This window comes from Lissotriton vulgaris, chromosome 10, assembly GCF_964263255.1.
Source record: "Lissotriton vulgaris chromosome 10, aLisVul1.2, whole genome shotgun sequence".
Lineage (NCBI taxonomy): Eukaryota > Metazoa > Chordata > Amphibia > Caudata > Salamandridae > Lissotriton > Lissotriton vulgaris.
In genome coordinates this window covers 714,174,251-714,201,610 of record NC_141698.1, presented here as the reverse complement: position 1 = coordinate 714,201,610, position 27,360 = coordinate 714,174,251, and the positions used below count along the sequence as shown (strand labels likewise).

Genomic DNA, 27,360 nt, shown 5'->3' with positions numbered 1-27,360 from the left:
CCCATTCACGGTCCAGCAGCCATCACTGCAGTCTTCTCCGAAACCAGGATACAATATAACAGATGGCCATTAATCCATGAGGCTCTGTTGGCTGGAGAGATTATTCTGCACTTATCTGCTTTCTTAGGCAGCATCCGCATCCGCCAGTCGGCATTTGAGACTTCCCATTTGCTGCTGTACATGGCGGATTTCTTAATAAATGATTGGCAGGAGCAGCTCTAGAGGTCGGATGGTCACTTGAGGCCTAGTCCCGCAGGCTTTGAAGAACTAGCCGGCCCATGGTACGGAGGGGTGCGGCAGAAGAGGAGGCGCTCTGGTGTGAGGTGCGCAGGAGTGAATGAAAATCACGGTGGACTGCGAAGCAGCAAAGAGGATGGGTGCTGGTAGTGCCACTGCACACTATTCTGTCATTGACATCATGATGGGGAAAACGGACACCAGACAATCTAAGTTTTCTTTCGACCAAAGTAAACAACCTCAGATATCGGAGGCCCACCTGGAGGAATCCTCACTCAACCCAGCGGGCACTAGAGGATCGCTAGGAACCTGACATACATGCTATATGGATCAGAGGCTTATGCCTGGGACAGTGGCACGCCCTATTATTGCACATCTCTTAATTTACAGAGCCAGAGAGACTGTGCACAGACTAGCCAGAGACAAGCAGATGATCAACTATCAGTTAAACAATATATCAGTTTACCCAGAATTCACGATGGCAGTCCAGGCTGCACAAAGACTTCCTGCCGGTTAAGCGATCTTTCCTCAAAACAGACGCTACATATATTCACTCCTATATAGGGCCAAGCTGCTCATTTTCCATGCAGGTAAAACCAAGTCCTTCACCGACCCAAGGTGGCTGCCAAGTTTATAAGAGGTTTTCAGTCTACTGCACCCAGATCCAGGCCTTTCACATCAGTAACGACTGACATTGATGGCACATGGGACATGACCATTAGTGACTTCCGACCAACCTTGCCTAAGAGGAACTGACATGAATATTGAACCCTTCAATGAAGAAGCCCTGTGCTGTAGTCCCCCACAGATTGATTGTTGTACTTTGGTAACTCTGGGTCTCTCTCCGATTGGCGGGCGCTGGCTGCGGGATATCTTCCTCCTCTGGCCGCCCAACTTCCCCTTGGCTGGGAAAGTGCCAGGTACTGGTGTCCCCCCATGGAATGATTCATTTTGTCTCTTCATTGTTGGTCCATTGATGCTGCGTTTGGGATACGATAGTTGCATTTAGCCCAATTAAGAGGCTGAAGTGGGACTTGGGTGGGTTCTGTTGGTGCTGGATGGTTTACATTGTTTTTCCTCTTTCTTTCGTTTTCTCCCATTTTCCTCCCTTCTCCACCGTCCCACACTGCACAACTGCGCCATTGCATCGCAGTGCTGTGTGCAGATCCTGGTCGCTACTTCAGGACACTCCTGCTGCCTCGTCATGGTGCAGTTCACATACATAAACTGGAACATTTGCTGATTAAACGATAGGTGTAAATCACAGCTAGTCCTGGAATGCCTGCAGTGACACAGCATAGACATCTTCTATTTACAAGTGCTACATCTGACGGACCACATTCTTCCGCGCCTGTATGCAGGATATATTTGAAAAAGCATATTGCTTGCTACTCTAACTACGCCCATGGAATACTTACGCGCATGATTTTATGTGATCGACAGGGGAGATATGTGATGCTCGCTGGCACCCTACAGGGAGAATTCTCCTAAGGCTAATTTCCATCTACGGTCCTTCTTTGTTGAAACTTGGAGGCTTGCGAATACTTTTGGCCCTGGCACGATTATATGTGGAGGGGACTTTAACGTGATCAGAGACCGGTTGCTGGACATATCTGGCAACTCCTGCCGCCCCCACCCACGAGGGGCAGCACAACTGTAGACTATAATGGTTAATAACAGCTTTGCTGACCTCTTGAGAGAAAGAAACTGCTACAACGAGAAGGGCACGCGTATGACCTCAGCAAATGAGTCATGGTCACTCACTGACTATTAGCTTGCCTCCCAGGATGTGGACATTTGGGCTACTGAGACGTCCCATCTGCCGCTATCTTTCTCAGATCACTACTCGTGCTCCTTAAGCTTTTCCCGTCAGAGTTTCCCTCTCGGCCATACAAGTGGCGCCTGCCACCAGGAGTACTGAGAGATTAGGTATTCAAGAATGGTATTTGTACAGCTATTGTGGAATATTTTGTGCATAACGAGGGCACGGTTGATTCTTACTCGACACTGTGAAAAGCATTTAAATATGTCATTTAAGGAGAATGCATAGCTAAACAGGCTGGCGTCCTGAGACTGACTTGTGGGGAGCTAAATCAACTTGAAGATAAGATCTGTGAGCTGAAGTTCAAACACTTTTCTGACTGCAGCGCAAACAGACTTAACAGCATTCATAGCAAGATAAACTATTTTGAGGAGACAGAGCAGAGGGAGACTCACTATGTAGGAAAAGAGGTGCATGCTAGGCGGTATAGTGAGGGAGACCGAATAGGCAAAACTTTGGCAAGTATTCTTCACAAACCCTGGGCTAGTGAATATATTGCATTCTCTTTGTACCAATGAGAATGAGCTGGTTGTTGGCATCAGGGAAGTACAGGTGGAGATGACTAATTTCTACTCATCGCTTTACACCACGACTCCCCCATGGACTCGCCCGCACCTTGACTCCTTCTTGGCATCAATGCATCTGCTCTGGCTGGAAAACGGCTACCACAGATTTTTAGATGAGCCCTTCATGGAACAGAAGGTTGTACAGGTCATTAGAGCCCTTCCTGAGGATAAAGGCCCAGGTTTAGACGGCCTCATTTTACAAAGAGCTTGCGCCCTTTTTGGACCTTCACCTCATGTACATGTTTAGCGAATCACCAGAGAGGTAAACTGCCTCTGTCCCTTCGAGAGGCACTCAGTCACTATATTAAAACCAGACAAAACCAAATACAGACCAGCAGTGTTGCGAATCATATAAACTGCTATCCATGATTAATGTGAATAATGTGAATAATAAAGTTATTGCCAAACTGATAGCTAATCGGCTGCTCCCCTTACTTCCTCTCATAGTACGCCTGGATCAATCGGGTATTGTGCCTGGTAGGGCCACAGGGCATAATATACACACCTTTTTTGTAATTCTTCAGGTCACAGAACCCTTCCTAAGTGCAGCTGCAATTTTCCTTGATGCCGCCAAGGTAATCCATTCCCTTGAGTGGAAGTATCTATTCACATTGCTGGCCCACCTGGGACTCAGTCTCAAATTCATTCAAATAATTAGCCTTTTTTACTCTAAACCAACACCACACATCCGGATCAATGGGGTGATCTCATTCCCCTTTCTTGGTCTCCTGTGGAACGCGGCAGGGATGCCCGCTTTGGCCCATCCTCTCCCTCCACTCCAAAAACCCTATTTCAGACACTGAAATCTTTCACCAGTCCCAAGGCCTATGATAACCCTGAAAATCCCTTCTCAAACTCTCTGCGATGACATTGCCTAGTATTTCGCACAGAAAATTGAACTTATCTATGATAAGATCTCTCCTTCTGGGAGCCAGCAACTGATTGCATTCTCCCCCCGACCCATCTATATCTGCAACCACACAACGGCTGGAGAGCTTCCCTTACTATGTCAACTGAGATGGTAGCAGCCTTACTTCATTCTGTAAAATCAGGCTCTCCCCTGGATGTTATCCTAGCAAAAGTATCCTCCTCCCTTTCCAACCATCTTGCTTAACCCATAAGCACAATCCTCAACCTCTCTATGAAGGTGGGTCATTTCCCACGGGAATGTAAGGCAGCACAGGTCATCTCTATTCGTAAAAATCCCAAGGTTCCTATGGAAGAGCTCTTCAACCTCCGCTGCATTTCCCTACTACCTCTCCTGAGCAAAGTTCTGGAAAAATACATTAATCAACATCTATCTGTCCATGTCGAAAATAATGGCAGCCTGGAACCTTCTCAATCCGGTTTCAGGCACAAATACAGTACAGAGTCTGCCCTGTTGGAGGTCACGGACAACATCAGGATTACCTTAAACAGTGGCCAATTCTCGTGCTGTTGGACCTTTCTGCTGCGTTCGACATAGTCTCACTCCAGATCTTGCTCAGGAGATTTGACTTAGAGGACTTGCCCTTCAGTGGAAGACTATCTTCCTGTCCTCCTGTACCCAGACTGTCAATCTAGGTCCTTTTCGGTAAAACACAATGGAACTAACCAGGGGCGTTTCTCAGGGCTCATATTTGAGCCCTACATTGTTTAACATCTACAAGGCCCCCTTGGGCAATCCTCAGGTCCAGCGGCTTCCTACCCATTCCTTATGCTGATGACACCCAGCTTCTCTTCTCCTTTAACAAATCCTCCACATGGGATTTGCCCACTTTTTCGGAGGGAATGACAGCCATTGCTCAGTGGATGAAAAGCTATTTTCTCCAACTTAATGCAGGGAAGACGGAGATTATGCTCTTCGGAGTAGCCCTTTTTCCTGTGGACCCCAGACTGGTGGCCGGCTGCCCTTGGTGCCCCTCCTGGCCCTAGTCAAAAACTTGGGCATTAGTCTAGATCGTGCCTTAACATTAAAGAAGCATGCTTCTCACAAGGCCAGCACCTGCTTTTATGATTTGGGCTTGTTAGGACGAGTCTTTCCTTTTCTTCCAGAATACACCCAAAAAACTCTCATTCAGACTATGGTTATGATCCGTCTCGACTACAGTTAACGCTCTCCTGGTCTCTGCAAATGAGTCTAAACTCAGCAGGTTGCAAGTGGTCCAGAACACCGCTGTGCGCTTCGTCACAAATGCTCCGTTCAAAACTCCCTCCCTGCCCCATCTCCAAAAGATCCACTAGCTCCCAATCCGCAAGCGTGTCCACTTCAAAGTCTGCTGTATTATCCATAAGGCCCTCTTTACATCTCTAGGAAACTTAAGCCTTCCTCTCCTACTAGGACCCTTAGGTCAGGAAGCAAATCGCTTCTTTTAGACCCCAGGGTCAGGAAATCGAGACTAGGTGGGAAATCCTTTTCCCACCTCACTCCCCTTTACTGGAACCAGCTTCCCATGCACCTGAGACAATGCCCCGACTATTTGTGCTTCAGGAAACTTCTTAAGACCACCCTATTTTAACACTGCTTGTCAGCCCATTAAGCAGCAACGACCGAAGCTCAGAGATACCCCTCAGGTGGCGATTCAGGCGCTATACAAAACCCATAAATAAATAAATCCTTTTTTGCTATTGCGATGGAGCCCTAGGAGGCTCGCCTCCAGCAACAGCACGCGCACCATGGCCTGGCCTTAACCCTGGGTCGTGCTGGTATCCATGTATGCGGATTACGTCACTTTATATATTAAACATCCAGCGGAGAACTTTGCCCCCCTCATTAGGGAATTTACAAAATTATGCAGGCTTTCCAGGATCACCATTAATTGGGCTAAATTAGTGATTTTTCTGCTCACAAACACAACAGAAGAATTCCCTTCAAAACTTCCCTTACGTGGGTGAGCGGTCCAATAAAATACTTGGGGATCTGAGTGAGCCGCAATGTGGATGACCTCTAACTATGGCCATCTCATGGACAGGCTAAATAGCCGGATGGCATGCTGATTGAGTCTCCCATTATCTATGGAGGGGAGGTTGTCAAATTGCAAAGATGGTTGTTTTACCCAAATGTTTATATTTGTTCATAATCTTCTGCATCCACTTCCACGCAGTTTTCGGCGCCAACTCCGTTCCCACCTTGTGGCACTGGCATAGACTGGGAGTCAGCCAAGACTCGTCTGTGAAGCACTGACTCTTCCTTTTGAAAAGGGTGGACTGGGTGATCCAGACATGGATCTCCATTATAATTGTACGCAGGCGCAGTGGAACTTTTCACTGGCTATACCCTGCAAAGTTCATGGCCCACACTGCGCCTGGCCTGATCATGCTGTGCCCTGCCCACTTAACATGGTTTTATATCAATCCCCGCCGCAACAACGAGAGGCTGGCTGTACTGTTTAGGAGTGGCAGTGCGGGACTGGATGTTTTGTCTGCCCCCCCCCAATCCCTCTGACTAGTTACCCAGCCTTACCCTTCACGCAAGATGCTGGCGCATGTGATAGGCTACGACAGATGCAACTCACCACTATGGAAGCTGTGTTCCCAGAGGGCTCTTTTATCATACCGCAGCAGACCGTAAAAGGATTGCGATGCGACTGTTTGAGACAGGTTTACCTACTACCAATTGAGAGTGGCCAAGCGTGCTCTTCGTGTCTCATTCCCCACGGTGCCCCCTTCACTACAGGTGCTTGAAGAACTCCTTGGGAACCCATCCACGAGCAGGCTCATAACTAGACCATACGTGTGAATGCAGGGCACTGCGCATGTTCAGATTTCTACAGTGAACCAGGCGTGGGAGAACCAGTTGGGCATTTCTATCTTTGAGGTCTAGTGGAGCGTCTGCTACGCTCATGCAAGAGCATCATCATCCGATTATAGGCTCTGACTGGTGCATTTTAAACTCCTGCACTGCTTTATAGGACCCCGGAGCAGCTGATTAAAGTGGTGTTATTAGATGAGGCCTGAGGCCAGTTGTGTTAGGTGCTCGGGGCCCTGCACAGACTTTATTCATTTGGCTTGGGCATGCCCTAGAATAGAACGATACTGGTAGTCCATTTTTAATACCATTGATGAGATAACAGGACTGTAGACCGAGAGCACGCCCCTAGTCACATTACTAGGCTATATTAAAGATGTCCCCCCAGATCTACGGAAATTTACAGCTCTCTTGCTCCTTTTTGGGAAGAGGCAATGCCGATCTGCTTGGGTGGTCGCCCAGTCCCCAGACTGAATGACAGGCTCAAAGACGCAACTTATTACCAAGACCAGTTAACAAATTATTGCGAATTAATGCCAGTCTGATCACACCCCAAAGATATCAGGTTTCCTCTTGAATTGTTCCTGCGGCAGCTAGATGCCTCATTAGAGGAGTTCAGCTCTCACGATACTAAGCCGTTAGAGATCTGTCACATACCCCCACGAGCAGTGCCCTCAGAAGCAATGGGCTTGAGTGGGAGCTTAGTGGCCCTTCCACGACTCCTTCTGATGTACTGCCTGGAGAAATCACTGTGAGAGCCCCTCTGCCACTCTTATACAGTGTGACTAATCTCCCTCCTCCTCCATCTTCCCTTCCCCCATTCACCCTGCGGTTGCGTGATCTTACTATATTGTATATTGCCGATTCAATTGACTACACTTGAAACAGCCGCTATCAGTGTAAAATACCAATCTTGATTATTGCACAAGGTATGGTCTCCATAAATGTTCTGCATTGCAGTTCGGTATTTTCTCTCTGTATTTGAGTTGCAAACTTGATGAAAAATAAAAAATAAACGTGCACAACTGTGTTCCATTGGACATTGGAGTAGACATCTGGTAGAAATCCTGAAGAGTGGCTGGGAAAGTTGGGTGATTGGCTTTAGTTGAGGGAAGTCTGTACCAACAAACTCTCAGTCATGGGAGGCTGTGTAAGAAAGGCTAAGTTGCACAGTGCTGAACAATGACAAGCAACCTGGTAAATAAAAAGTGGATCTGAAAAAGGTTTTCCCAAGTGCAAAGAAGGGTATAAGAGAGGGCCTAATTAAATAGAAGAGGTTCTGAGGAAGCCGGACCTGGCAAAAGTACTTCAGTTAAAACATTAGCTTTCACCTCCACAGTGCCGCCATTCGCATCACAAATGTGAAGGAGACGCTTTCCTCCATAGCAGGGCCAGGAAGAGACAAGGGGGTGTAATCATCCCTTTCATCATAATTGTCATTGTTCAAGCCAGTAACCAATGGTTGTGTAGCGTTCGGGCCCTACCGTGTGGCAAGGACTATGTGTCAGAATCAGAAAAATTCCCTGTTGGCAGCAAGCCAGTCGGGGCCTGTAACTGCCTCAGTCGAGATTCTGGTGGATGCTGCTCAGAGTTGGATAGCCCAATGGGCTGCAACTCCTCCTCCAAGACTTGTGGTGTTGATGCAAAGGGAACCGGCACAGTAGGTGGTGCTAAACCAAAGTCGACACAGAGGCTGAAATTGATTTGCATTCAAGGGGCACAGACTGCACTGAACGCAGAACCACTGGTGGAATTTTGACTAGAAGCCTCAGTGGATCCTTGGGCCAAAGATGTGTCAGAGGTAACTGGTCAAGTGCCAAAATGCATAACATGACCTCTCTAAATGCCTCCATTTGCTGTGAAGTCATCGACAGACCCAGAAAGTCAGGGTGAATCAGGACTATACCCCGAATCTACTCTGATGGAGATCAGAAGCGAGACAAGGAGGCACACTGGCAACCTCGCACCCTCTCTGGAGCCCAAGAGGGGCTGGTGTGGGCATACTCTATGTCAGGATCGGAGGCTTCGGATTATGATTTTCTTCCTTAGCTATTTATTATTGATACAAAACACAGCAGCCTTAGAAAAGCTTCAATCAATGCTTATGTGCAGAAAAAACCAAGAAACATTCAAATTCTAAACTTTGTATGGCCAGGATAAAACTACAACTCCCATGAGTCCGCCATAACCATCCATAATGTTAGTCCTTCCATTATGTCCATTCAGGGTAGATAGCCAGTCCCTCTTCAATCTTCCTCCTCTTTCTTTGCTGCTCACGCAGCCAGTTAAGTGTTTTTTTCTGTGTTCTTATGTTTCTTGGGATTTATACTGTTAGACCGTTGTTTGAGGGACAGGGGTGACGGGGGCTCTATTGTGCCTTAATTGTGCTCGTTTCCCTCTCAGAGCCCCTCGGTCGCGGGAGCGGAATCGCTCCGTACGCGACTTTTGCCATTTTGAGGTGCAGAGCTTACAGCGGCCACCAGGGGGCGCTCGCTCGTCGGCTCCTAGGCACGCTCTCCTCACTCTGAGGAGACGGTCAGACCCGGAGCTTTGCCCTCTCCACCCCCTTTACGCCCGGTTACAGGGTTGGTATTTGGCCTCACTTTCTATTATTTCCTACGCCCTCGGTGTCCGTATTGCGGCTGTGACCGCGTTAAACGCCAGTAGGCGAGAGTACACCTTCATTCATTGCGCTGTGGTGAAACGCGCGTTGGGGGTGGACAGACCCGGGCCCTGTGAGGAGGGTCAGCGCGTTTGGGGGTTGGTACAACCCTGATTGCCAGTGCATTTGGCCGAAAAGTATATCGCAGTCTTACTAGTCTGCCCATATTCTGATAGTCATGACACCCACGATTGTGGGTAAGGCTTAGGCATTTTTGGTCCCATTCATCTCCGATACCCATGGAGCAGGGTGATTACTATGAAGAAGAGTCACACTCCTATTTGCAGGATGAAGAGTTTTACCAGGCTGTAGATAGTTCGATATACCGCTGTGTGACTGAAGTGGTGGGTCTCATGGAGGACCGCCTTTCAGCGAGCATCGTGGAAGAATGCGCAAAGCTTGCGCAAGCCCAGATGGGGTACCTACTGGTCTCCTGGGCCCCTCAGGTGAGGGCCCTTCTGCCCAGAAGCAGCCCTGCAGGGAGGGGACATCGGAAGGGGCGCAGGAGGTGGACAGGGGCGCCTTTGAGCGTCTCAGATGCTTTTTTGGCCAAGGCGACTGCTGTCCCTCCCACGCCACTTTCCGGTCCTGAGCCCGCGGTGGACTTGGAGACTGCTCCTCCGTCTCCGGGGGCGGATTCCCCTGACACGGATGATGATGGGGAGTCGGTGGGCTCTTGGCGCCCCTCTGGCTCGGCCGCAGAGTTGCCCCGGGACAGTTCGGGTATGTTGGACCCGGATGAGATCATGCATCCGCGGTCCGCAGCCTGGACGCCGGGGATGCGGTGGCAAAGTTCGTGGCGGGTCGCCGGCACAAACCATTGGAGAAGGAGGCTAGGGGGTGCCCGAGAGGGGAGTGTCCGAGCCCCACGATGGAGGGTATGGTGGCCTTGATGCCAGAGTTGGACGCAAAAATGGCCACCTTCCTGGCGAAGTTTATGAAGGACCCGCGCAAGGGCATTGACCGGTCTTGGCGGTCATGCCAAGATAAATTGTTGGATGTGGTTGGGCCCGCCACAAAGATCCTCGACATGGTGGAAGAGGCGAAGGCGACAGGCACTGTTATTTCCCCGGAGGTCTTGTCGAACTGGGCGCAGCGGGTAATAATCTTCCTAGGGAACGCCAACTGCGCCCTGTAGACTGAGCGTAGGAGGTCACTGCTCATTAAGCTGGATCCAAAGTTGGGAGATTTAGCTTCTTCTGAAGCGGGGGCAGTGGCCCAGGGTGGCCTCTTCGGTGAGCCGTTCATTAAAGAGCTGGGAAAATTTGTGTCCACGTTTACATCGTTAGATAAAGCACTGTCCAGCATTAAACGTGTTTTTCAGCAACGTTTCTCCCAAGGGGCCGGTCGTGGTAGGGGCCGCTCGACCGGCCGTGGCGGACAGCATGCCAGTAATAGAGAGCAAGGCTCCGGCAGAGGCCAATACCAGACCTCAGCCAACTTCAACAACTTTTTCCCCATGAGAGGGCAACGCTTCGGCGGTCGGGGTTACCGCAAGAATTCTGGACCCAACAATTCCAACGGTGAGTGTCATTCCTTCAGACCAGGTTCTCATGGGGGTCGGCTAGCCTCCTTTTACGAGGCGTGGGCGTCAATTATGGCAGACGCTTGGGTTTTACAGACCGTACGCGGTGTCCACATAGAGTTTACGATCTGCCCGTCCAGACGGATTTCCAGCGGCCGATACTATTTTTCGAGTTCGACGCACAATTGATAGACTGAGAGGTCTCAGAGTTGCTTCGCAAGGGAGCCATCCGTCAATCAACGCGCCATCCCTCGCGCTTCCTCAGCAATATTTTCCTGGTGGACAAGACGGATGGAGGCAAACGTCCGGTGATCAACCTCAAGGAGTTCAACGGTTGGTTAGTCTACCAGTTTCGAGATGGAAGGGTTTCACCTCCTACGGGATATGCTCCTTCCTCTGGATTGCATGTGATTGGACCTCAAAGACGCTTATTTGGTGGTTCCCATTCATCCCCCTCACAGTCGTTTCCTACAGTTTTGCTGGAAAGACATGGTGTTCGAGTTCACCGCCCTTCCATTCGGGCTTTTCTCTGCCCCTTGGTGCTTCACAAAGGTGTTGCACCCGGTGGTGGAATACCTGCGAGGACAGGGTATTCGAATGATCATCTACTTGGACGACATCCTCCTGATAGCCCAGTGCCCAGTAGCCTTTAACTCGCAACTCCAGCAAACAGTTTTGCTTCTCCAAAGTCTGGGTTTCGGCATCAACGGTTCCAAGTCGGTCCTGGTTTTATGTCAGAAGCTTACTTTTCTGGGGTTTGTCATAGATCAGGGAAGATAGCCAAGATCCGTCATAAGTTGAGACAGACGATTTCGAAGGACCGGACCTCTCTGCGACAGGTTGCCTGGGTGAAAAGACTGCTGTCGTCCTCCATCCAAGCGATTTTCCCGGGGCCGTTGCATTACAGAGCGCTCCAGCGGCTCAAGGCCCAACATCTTCGGAGAGGCATGTCCTACGACCAAATGGTACACCTCTCGGAGGAAGTGAAGGAGGACATGTCGTTGTGGCTGTCACACATGGAAGCATGGAATGGTCGGGCGATCTTCGGGTCGGTCCCGGATCTGGTGACAGAGTCAGACGCCAGCAGGTCGGCTTGGAGGGCCCGTTGCGGGGATTTCTCGACCGGCGGCGCTTGGTCCTCCGACGAACAGCAGTTGCATATCAACTGTTTGGAGCTACTGGCGGGGTCGGTAGCAGTACACTGCTGGACCAAGGACTCAGCGACGTCCTGCGTCCTCCTAAAGATGGACAATGTCTCCACGGTTCGATACGTCAACCATCTGGGAGGTCCACGCTCCCGAGCTCAGGCAAATTTAGCGAAAGAGTTCTGGGACTACTGCCTAACGCATCACATATCTGTGACGGCAGAATACTTATCGGGTCGCACCAATCAGGTAGCGGACTGGCACTCCAGACATCTGAGGGATGCCAGTCAGTGGATGTTGAACATTCCGGTTTTCCAGTTGCTGAACGAACGTTGGGGTCTGTTTTCAGTGGACCTGTTTGCGTCTCGACTGGACCACCAGCTGCCACGGTTTTTCAGTTGGAGACCGGATCCTCTAGCGGAGGCCTCGGACGCCTTTCTTCAGGATTGGAGTCAGGAGAAGCCTTTTGAGTTTCCCCCATTCTTGATAGTGGTGCGGACGGCGGCTTAGGTTCGCCGTCAGGAGGTGGAGTTGGTGTTGATTACACCACTTTGGAGGTCTCAAGTTTGGTTTCCGGTTCTTCTGGAACTTTCTTGGGATTTTCCAATCCTACTCCACCAGTTTCCTCACCTCCTGCTCAACCCGGATCGGGTGCCGCATCCTCTCATCGTTCAGGGCTCTCTCCGCCTCATGGCATGGAGGCTTTCAGGCGACGCTGGTCGCTGCTGGGCCTTTCGAGATCAGCTGAGGGCCTGCTATCCAAAGCCTGGGCGGATAGCACGGCGAAGCGCTACAAATCCACTTGGGTTAAGTGGATGCGTTGGTGTCTTCGAAGGGACCTGGATCCCGTGGTCGCAGGAATCGTTCCAATCTTAAATTTTTTTGGCAGAGTTGGCGTCTAAGGGCTTAGCATATAGAAAATTTCAGTGGGCCACCATCCGGTGGAGGGTTCTCCGGTAGGGGAACATCCTTTTGTTTGCAGGCTCTTGCAAGGTATTCATCTTTCGTTGCCTCCGGAGGCTCGGTATTCAGTCCTTTGGGATGTTAATGTGGTCTTGAACCTGTTCTTGTCCTGGCAGGCTAACGCTTATTTATCTCTGAAAGAGCTTTCGGCTAAGTTGGCTATGCTTTTGTGTCTGGTTTCTTGCCGAAGAGTGTCAGACGTCCGTGCTTTGGATGTTTCGGCTCGGGTTTGTTCCCCAGAAGAGGTGACTTTTACGGTGGAACGCCGCACGAAGTCCGCGTCACGAACTATCTCGTACCCGGCTTTGTGGACGTTTCACAAATTGTGTGTCGTTCAATGCTTGAAAGCCTACGAAGACATGACTTTAGATATTCGCCCTCCGGGCGAGCAACAATTATTAATTGCCTTGCAGAAACCACACAGAGCAGTCTCCTCCCCCACCATTGCCAAGTGAGTGCGTTGGGTCATGCAGGAAGCAGGCATTGACACTAAACGTTTCGGAGCTCACTCTGCCAGGGGAGCCATGGCTTCTAAGACTTTTTCTGTGGGAGCTCGTTTGGAAGATCTACTGCGTGCAGCAGATTGGTCCTCAGACTCCACGTTTAAGAGGTTTTACTTTAAACCCGTTCTTGCTCAGTTAGTGGTGAGTAAGCTTTTAACTAGCATAATCCGGAGCCTCCGGTCCGGACATAGAATCGAAATTTGCCTAGCTTACGTAACGGTAAGTTTCAATTCTTTTAAGGACACGGCGGCGAGGATTATCCCATCCAGGAGTTCGCCGATTGAGAACCCACCCATATGGCAGTAAGTAAATTGTTTACATTCTTGTACATGTATCATACCAGTTTTGATGCTGTTCCGCTGTTGCATGCTGTCAGTGTAGTTGTTGTACTAAGCGTACGCTGTCGTTTTTTCCACTAGGAAATGACAGTTCCAAACAGGACCAATGAGGAGAGTGTGTAACCTGCGCGAAGAAAGAGGAGGAAGACTGAAGAGGGACTGGCTATCTACCCTGAATGGATATAATGGAAGGACTAACATTATGGATGGTTAAGGCGGACTCATGGGAGTTGTAGTTTTATCCTGGACACACAAGGTTTACAATTTGAATGTTTCTTGTTTTTTTCTGCATATAAGCATTGATTGAAGCTTTTCTAAGGCTGCTGTGTTTTGTATCAATAATAAATAGCGAAGGAAGAAAAGCATTATCCTCGCCTCCGTGTCCTTAATAGAATTGAAACGTACCGTTACGTAAGATAGGCAAATTTCGATTCTCACTTCAACTTCCCACGCTTTTTTTCTGGACTCACCTGAAGACTTTGATCACAGTGAAGATCAGCCAACTGGACCATCCTTTTGAATTCAACTGTTCATGTAGTTGAGTCTTCCTAAGTCTGGCAAAGTTAAAGTCTGGCCTCATGGTCCCATATGGTTTTCGGATTCATTTGGCTGCATTCATCACAGATGTGATGGCCCCAGAAATGAAAGACAGACTTTTGTGAGGGTCCGTCACAGACATCTGTTTGTAAATGTCACTATACGATTCGTACCCTGTTGTTTTAGGGGTTGACATTGTCCCTCGCACACATGTGAATTTTGACAAAAAATGCTTTGAAAAGAAATGAGAAGCTTAAGATTGACGTCTGATGGAGCACAAAAAAAACTAACATCAGCTCGCATGTTTGGCACATATACCCGGCTCTATTCATCCCGTCTGGTGCAAAACAACATTGGCGCAGAGCTGAAAAACACAAGCCTTATAGCGCACAAAAGTCCTCTTTGAAAGTTTCCGGATCCAGTCTGACGCCTAGGAAATGTTCACAAGGTGAGAAATCCTAAGTTAGAAGTATCCATCCGAATCATTAATTTGCTTAATCAAGCTAGTAATCTGCTCCATGAAGCACGGTGGATTAAATACAAACATTGTTATCCTATCAAGACACCACACGTAGGAAGAGAGACAAACAAACAAAAAGAGGAGTCATTTATGCTCTTAAACACACAATTCACCCAAGGTTAAAAATAAAATTCCCTTTTTAGTGAGCCGTGCTTTTTTTTGTAATATATTTTTATTTTTTGATATTATAAGCGATGTTATTTGGCTAAAGTCCAACATCATATAGGTCAAATCAAAAGACTGCATTTTTGAAAATCATTGCTAATGAACTATGGTCTGATTTTCCATCTACACCATTATAAAGTACTTGATCTAAGACATCATTTTAAAACGTAACCATTATCAGTTAATTACCCAAGCATATGTTTTAGGATGCAAGGAGAAGCGTAAAGGTGCAATAAAGATTTGAACTGAAAAACAACAGGCTGCATATCCCAAATGGATCCCAATATAATCTAAGGGCTCCCTTTTGATAAAGTGAGATTAAACTTCACTTTGGGAAATTCCAATACAGGTTCTATACACTACATTTCCCCTTCAGTCACAAAATGCCATATTAGACTTATGTATCCACTAGACTGCTTTATTAGATTCTAAACGAATCTCTGAAAGATACCTAAAAAAGAAATACTTCAGATCTTCAAAGACAAAAAAATAAAACCACACAAATGCTTTAGTTAAGAAGACCAACAAAGCTGTGAGGACAGAAAGCAATACAAGTTGCAGCTCAATACCTACCATTACAAAATATATTTAATGTTACAAAAATGTAAATATAGTTTAAAATAAAATGATGGTACATTTAATTATATTTTGATAATCTTTCAAATTTCCTTGTTTTTTTTAATTATTACTTACGCTGTAAGTGAATGAGCTGCTTTGGCATCTTAAATTCCCCAGGGTATATAGATTCATAGTAGGCAATATTACTTTCTGCCTCTGGGACTGGAATAACCATATTATCCCTTTTCTCTCCATATACCTGCTGTGCTGAAATAGCTCGCTGGAGATGATGCTCCTAACAAGAAACAGGAAAAATACGTATTTTAGAAAAATATATGTGTGAAAATAACTCCATTTATAATAGACAGATCGAAGTAGTAGTGCACTAGAAAACATACTTAAAACAGTTGGGTTTATACATCTAGGACTGCAGTTAACTTTGTGTAAGCCAACTGGAACAAAACATGAAGTATTTAATTGTAATAAAGAGAGAACGTCCAGTTGAATTTGAGCAGACATTTTAAAATTTAGCAATACTGCAGGAAACGTTTGGCTTACTGCAGACCCGTGACAGACAGGGAAGGAAACAATACCACTGACCTACAAATAACTTCATGACTAATTAGTCAAACTTGAAATTAAGAAGCAGATTTGTTATTGTCACTGAAGTTCCTGAAGTCCCTGATATGAACACACTGGAATTCCACTATGATAGGAGTATATACTCAACTCAATGAACCGGAGATGAGCTGGTACTTCAAGTTTAGAGGCCAGTGAGACCAGCATTGGGAAATCCAATAAGTTTCGCCAATGTGAGATATTAGCTTTGTCAATGTTTTAGCCATGTTGTACAGCTGATGTGCAGTATGGCCTTAAGTTTAAAACAAGAGGGAAAAAAACATCACATGGCCAGCGCTTTCCACATGAATGATGTTTATTTTAATTTTTAGAAGGGAGGGTGGGGAAGGGTACAAAACAGGGAGGGTAAGGCAACACAAAATGCATAAGGGAAAAGAAAAGTTATGATTTGGCCAGCAGTGTCCGCGTCAAAGCATTTTTGTTGTTATGATCGAGGTAAAGGGGCCAAAACAGACAACTGGGGGAGGAAGAGGTCAGGGAAATACAGACAACGAAAGGAGTGGGCAGGGCAAGCTATCACAGACCACACACTGTGGGGGAAAGGGTGGGGACAAAACCGCATGGACAAGGAACAGAGGGAGGGCAGGGTTGAGCCTACACATACAAGGAACGGAGGGATGGTGGGGGCAAACCAACACAGACAATGGAAGGAAGGAGGGAGGGCGGGTGGGGGCAAGCAGACTGGATAAGACACACATGTGGAAGAAGTACACAAGGAAGCCAAATGAATAAAGACGCTCAATGATAAGAGTGCTTAAATCCAAAACGCTTAAATCCAAAGAAAAATTAAGCGTCTAAAAACTTAAGCACTGGAGGGACACAAGTAATGAGTCCATGCTCCAGGCGAGGACAACACAGGAAATGAAAGAAAGCTTACGGCAGCGGACCAATAAGAAAGCAAATAAGAGCGCCAATTAAGTCAACCAATGATGGGCAATTAGCAGACTCCAAGCCCACTGATAAGAGTGGATGTGGGATCTAGGCGAAACTTATAAAACAGAAAAAGACCGCCGTCCCCACATTCTGTAAATTGCAACCTAAATTGGCCACTTCCCAGAGAAGACTGGCTGGCCCCAGATAATGCAGAGATGGATTAGTTACTTACCAGTAATCCTAGTTCTCTTCCAGGGGTATTCTTATCAAAGTCATAAGCACTAGAATATTCCCGCGATATATACACACACGTGTATATATATATATATATATATATATATAGTTGTAATCTGCCTTGCCATTGGCGGTCAGGAACTGGACTTATATATATATATATAAAATAAAAAAGCAAACGCAGCCTTACACACACTAGAGCTGAATAATGCTGTAAGGACTCCCCATTATCTCATTAAAGAATACATTAGAAACAAGGAAAAACAACAGCAGAACATGTTTTAGAACTATTTTAATGCTTAGCAGTCATCACAAACTCTCACATAGGACTGAAAGCATAAACAGCTCCCAGCCTGCAGTGCAGAAACATAGCCTAAAAAGGCTGAAAAGCTAACTCATAGCAACATAGAAATAAACTGGCACCATGCCTTTAAGGCAGTCATGACCCCCAGCTTCCCATCATTCCTCAGGGGTGACAGTTAGGTCAGTTGTTCTTTCCGGCTCCTTCAGGAAGGATCCTGGTTACACAGCTCCACTTCTTTCTGATTTTAGTCAGAAATAATCTTCACTTTTTTTGGAAATTTTTGACTGACTTCGACGTCTTTCATCTTTTGAAGTAAGGTTCAGCCTTTTTTGACCGTTTTTGGGCTTTTTTCCACTCAAAATGCCATCTCTTTTTGACCTCTGCCCTTCTTGTGGAAAAAGGCTAGGTCAGACTCTTATGAGGTCTGTTTTCTTTGTTTGCCTAAGGACCATGATCCTAAGGGTTGTCCTCATTGCCAGACCCTGTCCAAAAGGACTTTAAAGGACAGAGAAAGTATCCGTCTTTATGGGCTGGCAGAAAAGTCTTCCAGAGGCCGGTCACAGGTGAAGAAGGGCTCCAAGAGGGTGAGATCTCCATCCAGAAGCAAGGTCCCTCGCCCTTCTACTTCAGCGTCGGGCTCGGCGCTGAAAATTCTACCACCGGGTCTGGACCACTTCTTCGATTTTACCCAAGTACTAATCTAAGCCCTGTTCACTCACTGTGCCCAGCTCTAAATTATAATGCAATTTCACTATCCGGGCTACATATTCTTCTGTTAACCTAGTTGTGATCCGCCTGGGGTATTCCACACCTGTTGTTCAAAGACTTGGGTACAGGGGTTCACAAGTACCTCTGGGAGCTCCAGTTCTAAGAGGTTATGGTCACTCCCGTCTCTATTTGAAATCCTAAACCCTTTAATTAGTTGGAAGCTCCAGGGTGTAGTGCTTAAACGTTTTCTTTGCTGGGCAGTCTAGAGTGGATCTTCCATTTAGGTAAAACAGGCTTTAAGTCCCCAAAAAGTTTCCCAGATTAATATCCTTAACCGTAGCTATGCATTCTAGGAAAGTTGCTTGTGTTATATTGTAAGCCTCTAATACTTCTTGGAACCAGCAGTCTACTTTCTTGGGGTGTCATTTATGATTGAAGTCGCCCATTAACATAATCAGATCCATACCATACATTTCACAAATTGTATCCATATCTTCTTTAAAATACCCATGTTATGTTATGTTAAGATGAATTTGTTGAGCGCACTTACACCATAGGTTTCTTAGCGCTATACATACACTAATAACTGCAGGGATCCCGTTTAGCCAGTTTGCGCAAAGAGCCAAGCTTTCAAAGCCTTTCTAAATCCCAAGAGACTGTCACAGTTCCTGACTGAGAGTGGAAAAGAATTCCAGAGCTTGGGGGCCAGATATGCAAACCTAAGCCCACCTTGTCGTTTTAATTTGATTGGGGGGGGTGGACAAGAGATGGAGATGGGCTGAGCGAAGGTTGCGTGCAGGGGAATATCTCGTGATAAGGCTTTTGAGAAATTTGGGGCTAGTGCAATGAAGAGCTTTAAAAATTATACAGCCTGACTTAAACGCCGTACATTGCGCCATAGGTAGTCAGTGTAAGGAACGCAATAACGCCCTGGCGGACTGCCATCTCGGTTGCTTCAAAATCAATCTTGCTGCCTGATTTTGAACTATCTGAAGGCGATTAACCCGGCCCAAGGGAAGGCCGGTATACAGAGAGTTGGAAAAATCCAGCCGGGAGAGTACCAGTGCAATCATCACCTGGACCAGAGCTTGATGGGATAGCAGGTAGGTGAACTTTCTTATTTTTCGTAGTTGGAACAGGGAGGAAGAAACCACTACTCCCACATGGCCCCTCAAAGAAAGGTCAGAATCTATAGTCACTCCCAGACTTTTCACCGATGGAGACGGGATGGGGGGGGGGGGGGGGCGGATGGGGGGGGGGGGCTAGATCGCTTGGCCAGAAATGAGATCCCCAACTAGAGGGGCTCTTCCCCGGCAACACCAACTCAGTTTTCCCGGGGTTGAGCTTCAGTTGGTTCCGATCCATCCAGCCTTGAATATGCAGCATTGTGGCTTGGAAATCAGCTGCCGCATTTTGAGAGTCTAGCTTAAAGACCAACTGAAGATCGTCAGCATAGTTAAATACCGTAGTGTTCCTGGCCTTCAGTGAATGAATCAAAGGGCGGATGTACAGGTTAAACAACAGTGGGGACAGGGATGAGCCCTGGGGGACACCACAGGAAGAGATCAAGTCAGGGGCCATATAACTCCCCAGACACACTGCCTGGGTTCTACCTGTTAGGAAAGATTTGATCCACCCGTATGCTGTGCCCCGGATCCCCGCTTGTTCGACCCGGGGCAATAAGATGTTATGATTGACCGTGTCGAACGCGGCAGACAGATCTAAAAGCACGAGTGCCTGCGGGGTCCCCTTATCAGCGTTGGCTCTAAGAGTGTCCATCACTGCCAAAATGACCGATTCCGTGGAATGGGCAGGCCAGAATCCGGCTTGGTTTGGTTCTAGATAATTAGAGTTTTCAATGAATTAGAAAGGCACCTGTCCACGTAAGCCTCCAGAATTTTTGAGAAATAAAGAAGGAGCGAGATGGGGCAGAAGTTGGCCAAGACAGAAGGATCTCCTCCTGGTTTCTTTAGCAGCGGGACTAAGACAGCTTTTTTTTAAGTAGTGGGTACTTCCCCCCCTTACTCAAGGATTCATTAAGAAAGTGGAGAAGGCTATGAGGTAAGACAGAGAATATTTCCCTCAGAATCGTGGGAGGGCAGCAGTCTTTGGGAGAGCCCAACTTGACTCGAGACATTAATTCAAATAAGGTGTCGGGCCAATCTCTGTGAATTGATCCATGATGCATGTGTTAGCAGGGTTAGCCCCTAGGGGTTTCTCATGCGCTACCGAGGGGATACTTGCCCTAATGATTTAAATTTTTCCGCGAAGTAGCTGTTCATTGCATTGCACCGTTCTTGGGTAGAGGCCAAGCCAGGTAAGATTCTGTCTTTGCTGCTAAGATCATTCACAATCCTAAAGATTTCTTTGGGTTTATTGGGTGCTTCCAACACCTTAGTGGAGAAATATGAGGTCTTGGCAGCCAGTAAGGCTTTTTTATAGGCCCTATGAGCTATGAGATTACGGTGTTTTGTCTCACTGGTGTAGCTATGCCACCATTTCCTTTCAGCCTGACGCAAGAGCAGTTTATGAGATTTAAGTTCAATAGTAAACCATTTATGGGCTTCGGCCTGTCTCACCCGGGAGAATTTGCGTATTCCTCTGTAGTACCCCACTGCATATACAGATTTACTAGCATTATCATATTCTTTTTTACAGTAGCAGATAGCGTTATCCTACATGCAAGCAGCCATTTACACTTTACAGTTATTTCAGTCACCTTCTTCACTATTTTGGTTGACAGCGGTGTCATTATTCCCCCCGTTGGGCGACCATATCTTTACTTTTTTGCTAATCGATTTAGCTGGCAGAAGCCGTCGAATGTCGGGGTCTTGCCACATAGCCAAGTCTCCTGGATACACATGATCTCGTTTTTTTCTCCTAGTTCCCTTACATTTCTTTTCTATCTCGGTCTCAGAGACCGTTTATATTCCAGGAGGCTATTCTTATGCCATGTGGCGTACCCTTTACCTATTCAACATCATCTAGCCAGCCTTCCTCCCCACGCCCCTCAGTATCTCTATTTGAGGGACCTTCGTGGCCTGTATCCTTAATCCAGTTTCCCCGCAATTCTCCACGTTTGAATTATTTGCAACTATTTTAATATTTCCCTGGGGGGCTCCATCTTCTTCCGGGTCACTTATCCTTACCTGCCTCTTTCCTAATCCTGCATGGCACCTTAGGAAATGTTTTCCTTGCCCTTGTTTCCCTTCTACTTCCATTTCACTTCCTTTTCGGCTATTAGCCGTATTCCCTCTTTCTGTAGCTCACTTGCTTCTTTCTTGATCAAAGACTTCACCAGATTCGAGTACATCATTACTCTGGTCACATCCTTTCCTTCTATATTTTGCCTAAATCCTACTTATCTTAGGTAGTTTTAACCTATACCTTTCAGACTATGGCACTTGGCAAACCCTTGCAGAAGTTGTGACCTATTTAACAGCAATCTCTTTCCTAACTTCTTACCTCCTTTACCTAATGGGATCGGTTCAAAGTATAGCCACTTATTCTCTTTGTCCTCCTTCTTTGCCCCATTTAATATCAGGTGTTGTGTCATGTAAGCCTTATTTGTCGGAGTGTTTGGCCCGCTACTTCGAAACTCCCTAGTGATCCGTGGTTGTCAACTTCCTCCAGACACAGCCTGGCTGACTAGCAGTCTCCTTGGACTGTGTTGGGATTTTATTCTTAACTGGATTCTTCTGTAAACCCGAGTAGCTATCAGAATGCGCCTTTTTTCTTGCTTTTTTGAGGTTTTCTTGTTTGTTATACTCATAATGGGGTTGGGAGACTGATTTGTACACCCTTTCATCACTCGCCTTATCTACCCTTGGGTCTTTCACTAACTTATCGCTCCCCTTCTTTTGTGGATTCCTTCCTTCACGCCTTGTTCTATTTATTTGCTCCATTCTAGTCATCTCTCCTCTCCTTCTTACCCTCATAGGCCACTTTGAGATATATACCTCATGATTTTCATTGGGTAGTTCAGCGGTTTCCACCTGTACCTCTGCCCGAGGCACGGGGTCGGGGACTTATCTTACTATAGATAGCATATGGCATCTAATTCCCTGTAACTCCCCCTCTATTTTAGCTAAGTAAATTTTTTGAGTTTTTAAAATATCATTATTTGACAATGTCACTTGTAAAAGTCCTTGTAGAGTTCTTTGTAGGATTAGCATTAGATCCAACATCGAAGACACGGGCATTGCCGAGAGTTCTAGGTTTGTCTCAGGAGTTAAATTCAATTTTGCGCTTTGTTCTAATCTGGCATTCCGATTTTCAGGCGGACTTTGCTTTTCACTTCTTCTCTGCTTTGATTTATTGCTTGATGTGCTTTCTTCTTCTCTCCCAGTGTCCTCCTTTGGGATCAGGCTATCCCGAGGTTCTGTCTCCGGGTCATAGGAAAACACACCTCGTGGTGAAGAGGACAACCGTTGTGACGCTAGTCCCCTGTGGTCCAGTATCAGCTGTAGAGACTGATTGGCCAGAATTAGGGATTCAGTTATATGTACTTCCAAGGGAAGGGAAATGTACCCGTTCTCTTCCCTGCCGAGATTCTCATTTAGCGGCACTGACTCAATTATCTCAATGTCTAGGGTTTTTGCCGGTGAGAAGACTTTTTAAAAATGTTTTCCAACAAATTCTTTTATTGTCTTTGATGCAGAGCTGCCCTGGTTTTTGTTAGCAGCAATGATTCTATTCGCACCTTTCTTTCTTCCTTTCACAGGGGTCAACTCTGGGGTCAACTCTGGGCTCCCACCACTCTCCTCTGATATACATGGCTTTGTTAAATTTAATCTTGGCCTCAGATTATGTTCCGGGATATTTTTCGCTTTCCTTGGGGCCATCTCTAATGTTTTGCTCAGGTATTACCAGATCCGCAAACGCTAAATTAGGTATTTGCTCTTTAGAAAGTTTAGGGAGCTTCGCTATCATTCACCCAATAGTCCATATGCGGCCAATCTCCGAAACTCTTACAGGCTTTCTCAGGCTCTCCCAGCCTCAACACTTACCTCTGTTGTGCGCGCTGCGATGCCTGCTCCCGCGCCCCTGACACTCCAAAACACGATGGGGTGGCGCAATTGGCGTTTTACAGCCACTGCCGGCCGGCTCCGTGCGCTTTCTTCGCTCCTTCCTCCTCGTCGGCGTTGGGGTCCACGCAGCAATCAACTGGCGCTGCCCTGACGCCGACGTATGGCGTAGGAATGGGCATGGGGGCAGGGCTACTGCTGCAGGAGGCTACGGGCGGCAAACAGCGTTTTCGCACAACAGAGCAACAGAAACAGGACACTCAGAAGGGTGGAAAACATAGTTGAGGTCACCTGAGATCTCCCCTAACTTGGCCTGAAAGTGCATGGCACCTTTTAGGCAAATGTGCTGCGTGTAGCACCAAGGGCTGGAAGACCATGTTAAGCCCTGCATGAAATTGTAAGGAGGTGGTGAGCTGAATGACGAAGCTGAATGTGATAAAAGAGTGGTGTACAAGATGTGAAGAAGGGCTGCATTGTGAAAGTGACCGAAAGGCCTAAAGACTGGCTTAAGAAGAATAAGAGACATCAATGAGAGTTCACAATAGCGTGAGAGGAGCTGTAACGTGACAAGGGAAACCTAAGTATTGTACTGTCAATGGCAATAAAAGCAGCCTGGTTGCACTACGGCATAGGAGTGACACATACGTCAGCAGTTACTGAAGCCAGCTCAACAGAAAGCTGTTTTTGGAGAAAAATGGGAATTGTGAAAAGCTGTCAGAAGTCAATTGCAGCCGGACAAACAAAAGTTGATGGCGACGAGGAGAGGCAACCCCTAATTTCCCAGGCTAGAGGTGCCTTAAATAAAAAAAAGGATCCATCACAGGAGCCTAGGAATCCTGGTAAATAGAGAGTCTTATTGGAGGGATAGTTGAAAACAAGCACACATAGCACCAACGTAGGTATGGGAGGGGTAAAGGTGTGATACCCACTGTAGATACCACCAAACACCAGGGGCGAGAATTTTTATGAAGTCATTCAAGAGCAATACAATAATTTATATTGTTACGCCTCATGTTGAAGACAGAGCTGAGCAGTAGTGTGGGCTTGAACTCAGAGAAATATTAGACCGAGCAATCACCTAAGGACATCAGAGTGGCTCTACATAATTCAAAACAGTTCCTACTTTGTATTGGCTCTGACACAGATCAGCACTCTTGCACAGGGTTAAACGAAGACCTGAAGATTATGAAACTGAAGGAAGGAAGGTACTTCTTCACAGGCAGCATGTTCAGTTAGGGGCTGTTTCTCCAATAAAGGCTTAGGTAGTGAAGTTCCAAACATGAATGAAGAAGGAAAAGTAGCTTACCTGTAATTCTAGTGCTCTTCGAGGGGAACACTCATCAAAGTCATAAGCACTGAAAAGTCCCATCCACATGCGCGACCACGGAGCACTTCTTAAAAAAAAAAAAAAAAATATATATATATATATATATATATATATATATATATATATATATTCATTCACTGGAAAAAACAAAGGTTACAGGGATAGTTGGGCTCAATATTTTGTGTACAAAACCACAGAAGTTATAGGTATCTGAGCTAACTAGAACTTACACCCGTACAGTGCACTGCCTATGACCTCACATATTACATCACTCATGCAATGGTCAGTGACATCACTGATGACATCATCGATGACACAATCCAGTGAGCGTGTTTCAAACTGTTTGAGAGATTTAAAGCTATATTCTAAGCTACTGCATAAGTTGAACTACTATTGTTTCTGTACTACTGAGTATTACTATTTGACATATGTCATTGAGGGGCTTTATGGGTGTGTTATTGGCTGTATGGGACAGTGATAGAGTGCGTGCCTTGGGTATGGGTGAATAATTGGGTGTGTGACTAGTGAATGGGTGAGTGAGTGTTCGAGGTGCTGTATGGGTAAGTGAGTGGATCTACGGGGAAATGAGTGACTATGGGTGTGAGAGTACCTGAATGGATGACTGAGTGGCTGTGTCACTGGCTGTATGGGTGAAGGAGAGAGAGAGTCTCTCTCTCTCTCTCTCTCTCTCTCGCTCTCTCCCCCCCGCACCCCCCCATGGGGCGTTTGAGTGGTTGTGTGTTATAAGAGGCTATATGGTGGTGTGAGAGGGTGTGTGACTCATTCTGTCAGTGATGTCACTAACCATTTCATGAGTGATGTAATATGTGCGATCATAAGCAGTCTATTGGTCGGGACGTAACTTATTATAGATAGCTCAGGTAACTACTACTGAATTTCAATACTTTTGTACAAGACAAACCTGAGCCTAACTATCATGTCCTTTCAAATTTATTTTTTTCACTAGGATATCCCTCTTACCTTCGTTTGGTTCAGAGGATTTTAAATATTTTTTTTAGTTTTATTTACTATTACCCTTTCATTTTTGAAAATATAAATCAAAACTTTCTAAGTAAATTTTGGGTCACAATAGTACACAACTCTTATACAAGGGAACCATTAATTGCAACCTTTTCTACTTTGCTTTCAAGGTTACAAAGGCTGTTAACAAACAGAAACACTTATTTTATATTTTACTAATACAACTCTTCTGAATGATCAGAATTCATAACCCAGTCTGACACTCCTTTAAGGAAAGCCCACTTTGGTAGGTGTTTTGAGCGGGTCACCGAATCCAGCGTGGCCCCCATGTAACCTCGCTGCAGATCCGTGGATCCATGTGGCAAACAGATCTTTTTTAATAACTTTTCCTAAACACCATCACTAACACACCACTTGCTATTAATGGCTACAATTGTAGTTAAACACACCATATTCACCAATACTTCTAATAAATACTCATCCTTTACAGTTATACTCAAAGCTTTTCTCTTTCCCCCATTTTCCTGTACCTCGGTTACCATGGTGACCAATGCTGTAACATTCTCGGCTAGCAGTAGGTCACTAGTTCACAACAGTTTCTAGAGCAGCTTGCTAACTCCTAAACCAAATACAGCAGAAGTGGTTGACTGTATGCAAATAGAAACACATCCCAAACATCATTACTTCTTTGTAATATATGCACAGTCAATCACACATGTACTTACTTTATCTTAATTTCACAACCTACTTTTAACCACTAGCATATTTACACCATCCAACCAAATGTGATTTTTTTCAATTTTCCTTGCTACGGTCTTTAACTGCCTTCATTTTGAAAACTACCTCATTCAGCGACAGTCTTCTCCTGTGTGCTACTTCTCCTTCTTTCAAAATAGTTAGTGTGTGGATTGTGGGTCACAGCTGTGAGTTTTCGGCTAAAGAGTATGCAAGAAAGTGGCATTGACAGGGACTTAGGGATGCCTAATGTGGATATTACTTGCGTAGGCCAGAGAGTGTTAAAGTGGCATCAATTGCTTACACTGGTTGAAAGTATTAGGACTTCATGATTGTGCACTGTGGTGGCTAAAACCTGGACACACTGACTGGAAATCCTAATGAAGGATACCTTTGTTCAATTAATGAATGCCGATTAGTATGGTATATATTTTACCCACTAACTTGCAAGAGGCAGTTTTCAGCGTCGCCTCTCTTTAATTCAGCAAATCTCCTAGGGCATGTCATGGGTATTTTCACCGCAGTGCATGTACAATTGTGTTTGCAGTGGGGAGTAGCTACTACTGTAGCAGCAGGTGGGGACCCAGAACTCTGAGGGGCCGATTGAACCTCCCAATGCTGTGTTTTACCCCACCCTCAACACCTGTCTGAGGATGCTTTTTCCTTGCTTGAACCAGGGTCACGGCATCCTTGCTAGGTACTGCTTGAATTCATTTCTTAATGATGCAATGCCATAAAATACATTCCGGAAATCGCTATTGTTTAAAAAAACATTAGTTACATATGTCATATACATACAGTAGTTATGACCAAGTAACACTGCCTGTGTATGGTAATTTATCACACTAATTTTGAGGCTGTTTAGTTCATTTTGTGAGGCGTGGACCCGCAGTTTCTGTTTATTTTTAATTTATTTGTTTGAAGATGCAAATTTGATTTGATAAATGTTAAAGGGCAAATAGGGCATATGCTGATGAAGAAACACAGGGCTTTCTGCTGAATATTTCTGTAATCACGATGTCATCATTGGCGCTCCTTTCCCTGCTTTGCATCAGCATGCTGCACTCTTCTGTTTATTTTACATTCTCTTTTATAATTCTCGCCAGTTCCTTAAGACTAGCTCTGGCTTGTTCATCAAAATACCCAGGATACCGTCCCGGGTGAGCTCCATCTTCACAGAGCCATTGGCAAACGCCGGACCCACACTAAGATGATGTGGGAGTGGGAGTTGACCTCCAAGAACATTTCTGAAAACAAATTGAGA

At 46.1% G+C, this 27,360-nt stretch overlaps 1 protein-coding gene across 2 annotated transcripts in view; it reads right to left on the bottom strand.

The window, feature by feature from the left end:
- Positions 1-27,360, bottom strand: part of EPC1 (enhancer of polycomb 1) — a 1,373,110-nt gene that overhangs the window by 1,051,499 nt on the left and 294,251 nt on the right. For both annotated transcript variants that reach the window (XM_086941549.1, XM_086941548.1), the window contains exon 2: positions 15,404-15,563. In XM_086941549.1, the coding sequence (XP_086797675.1) occupies positions 15,404-15,503 (100 nt within the window). In that variant the 5' untranslated portion in view covers positions 15,504-15,563. The remainder of the gene's footprint in view (positions 1-15,403; positions 15,564-27,360) is intronic.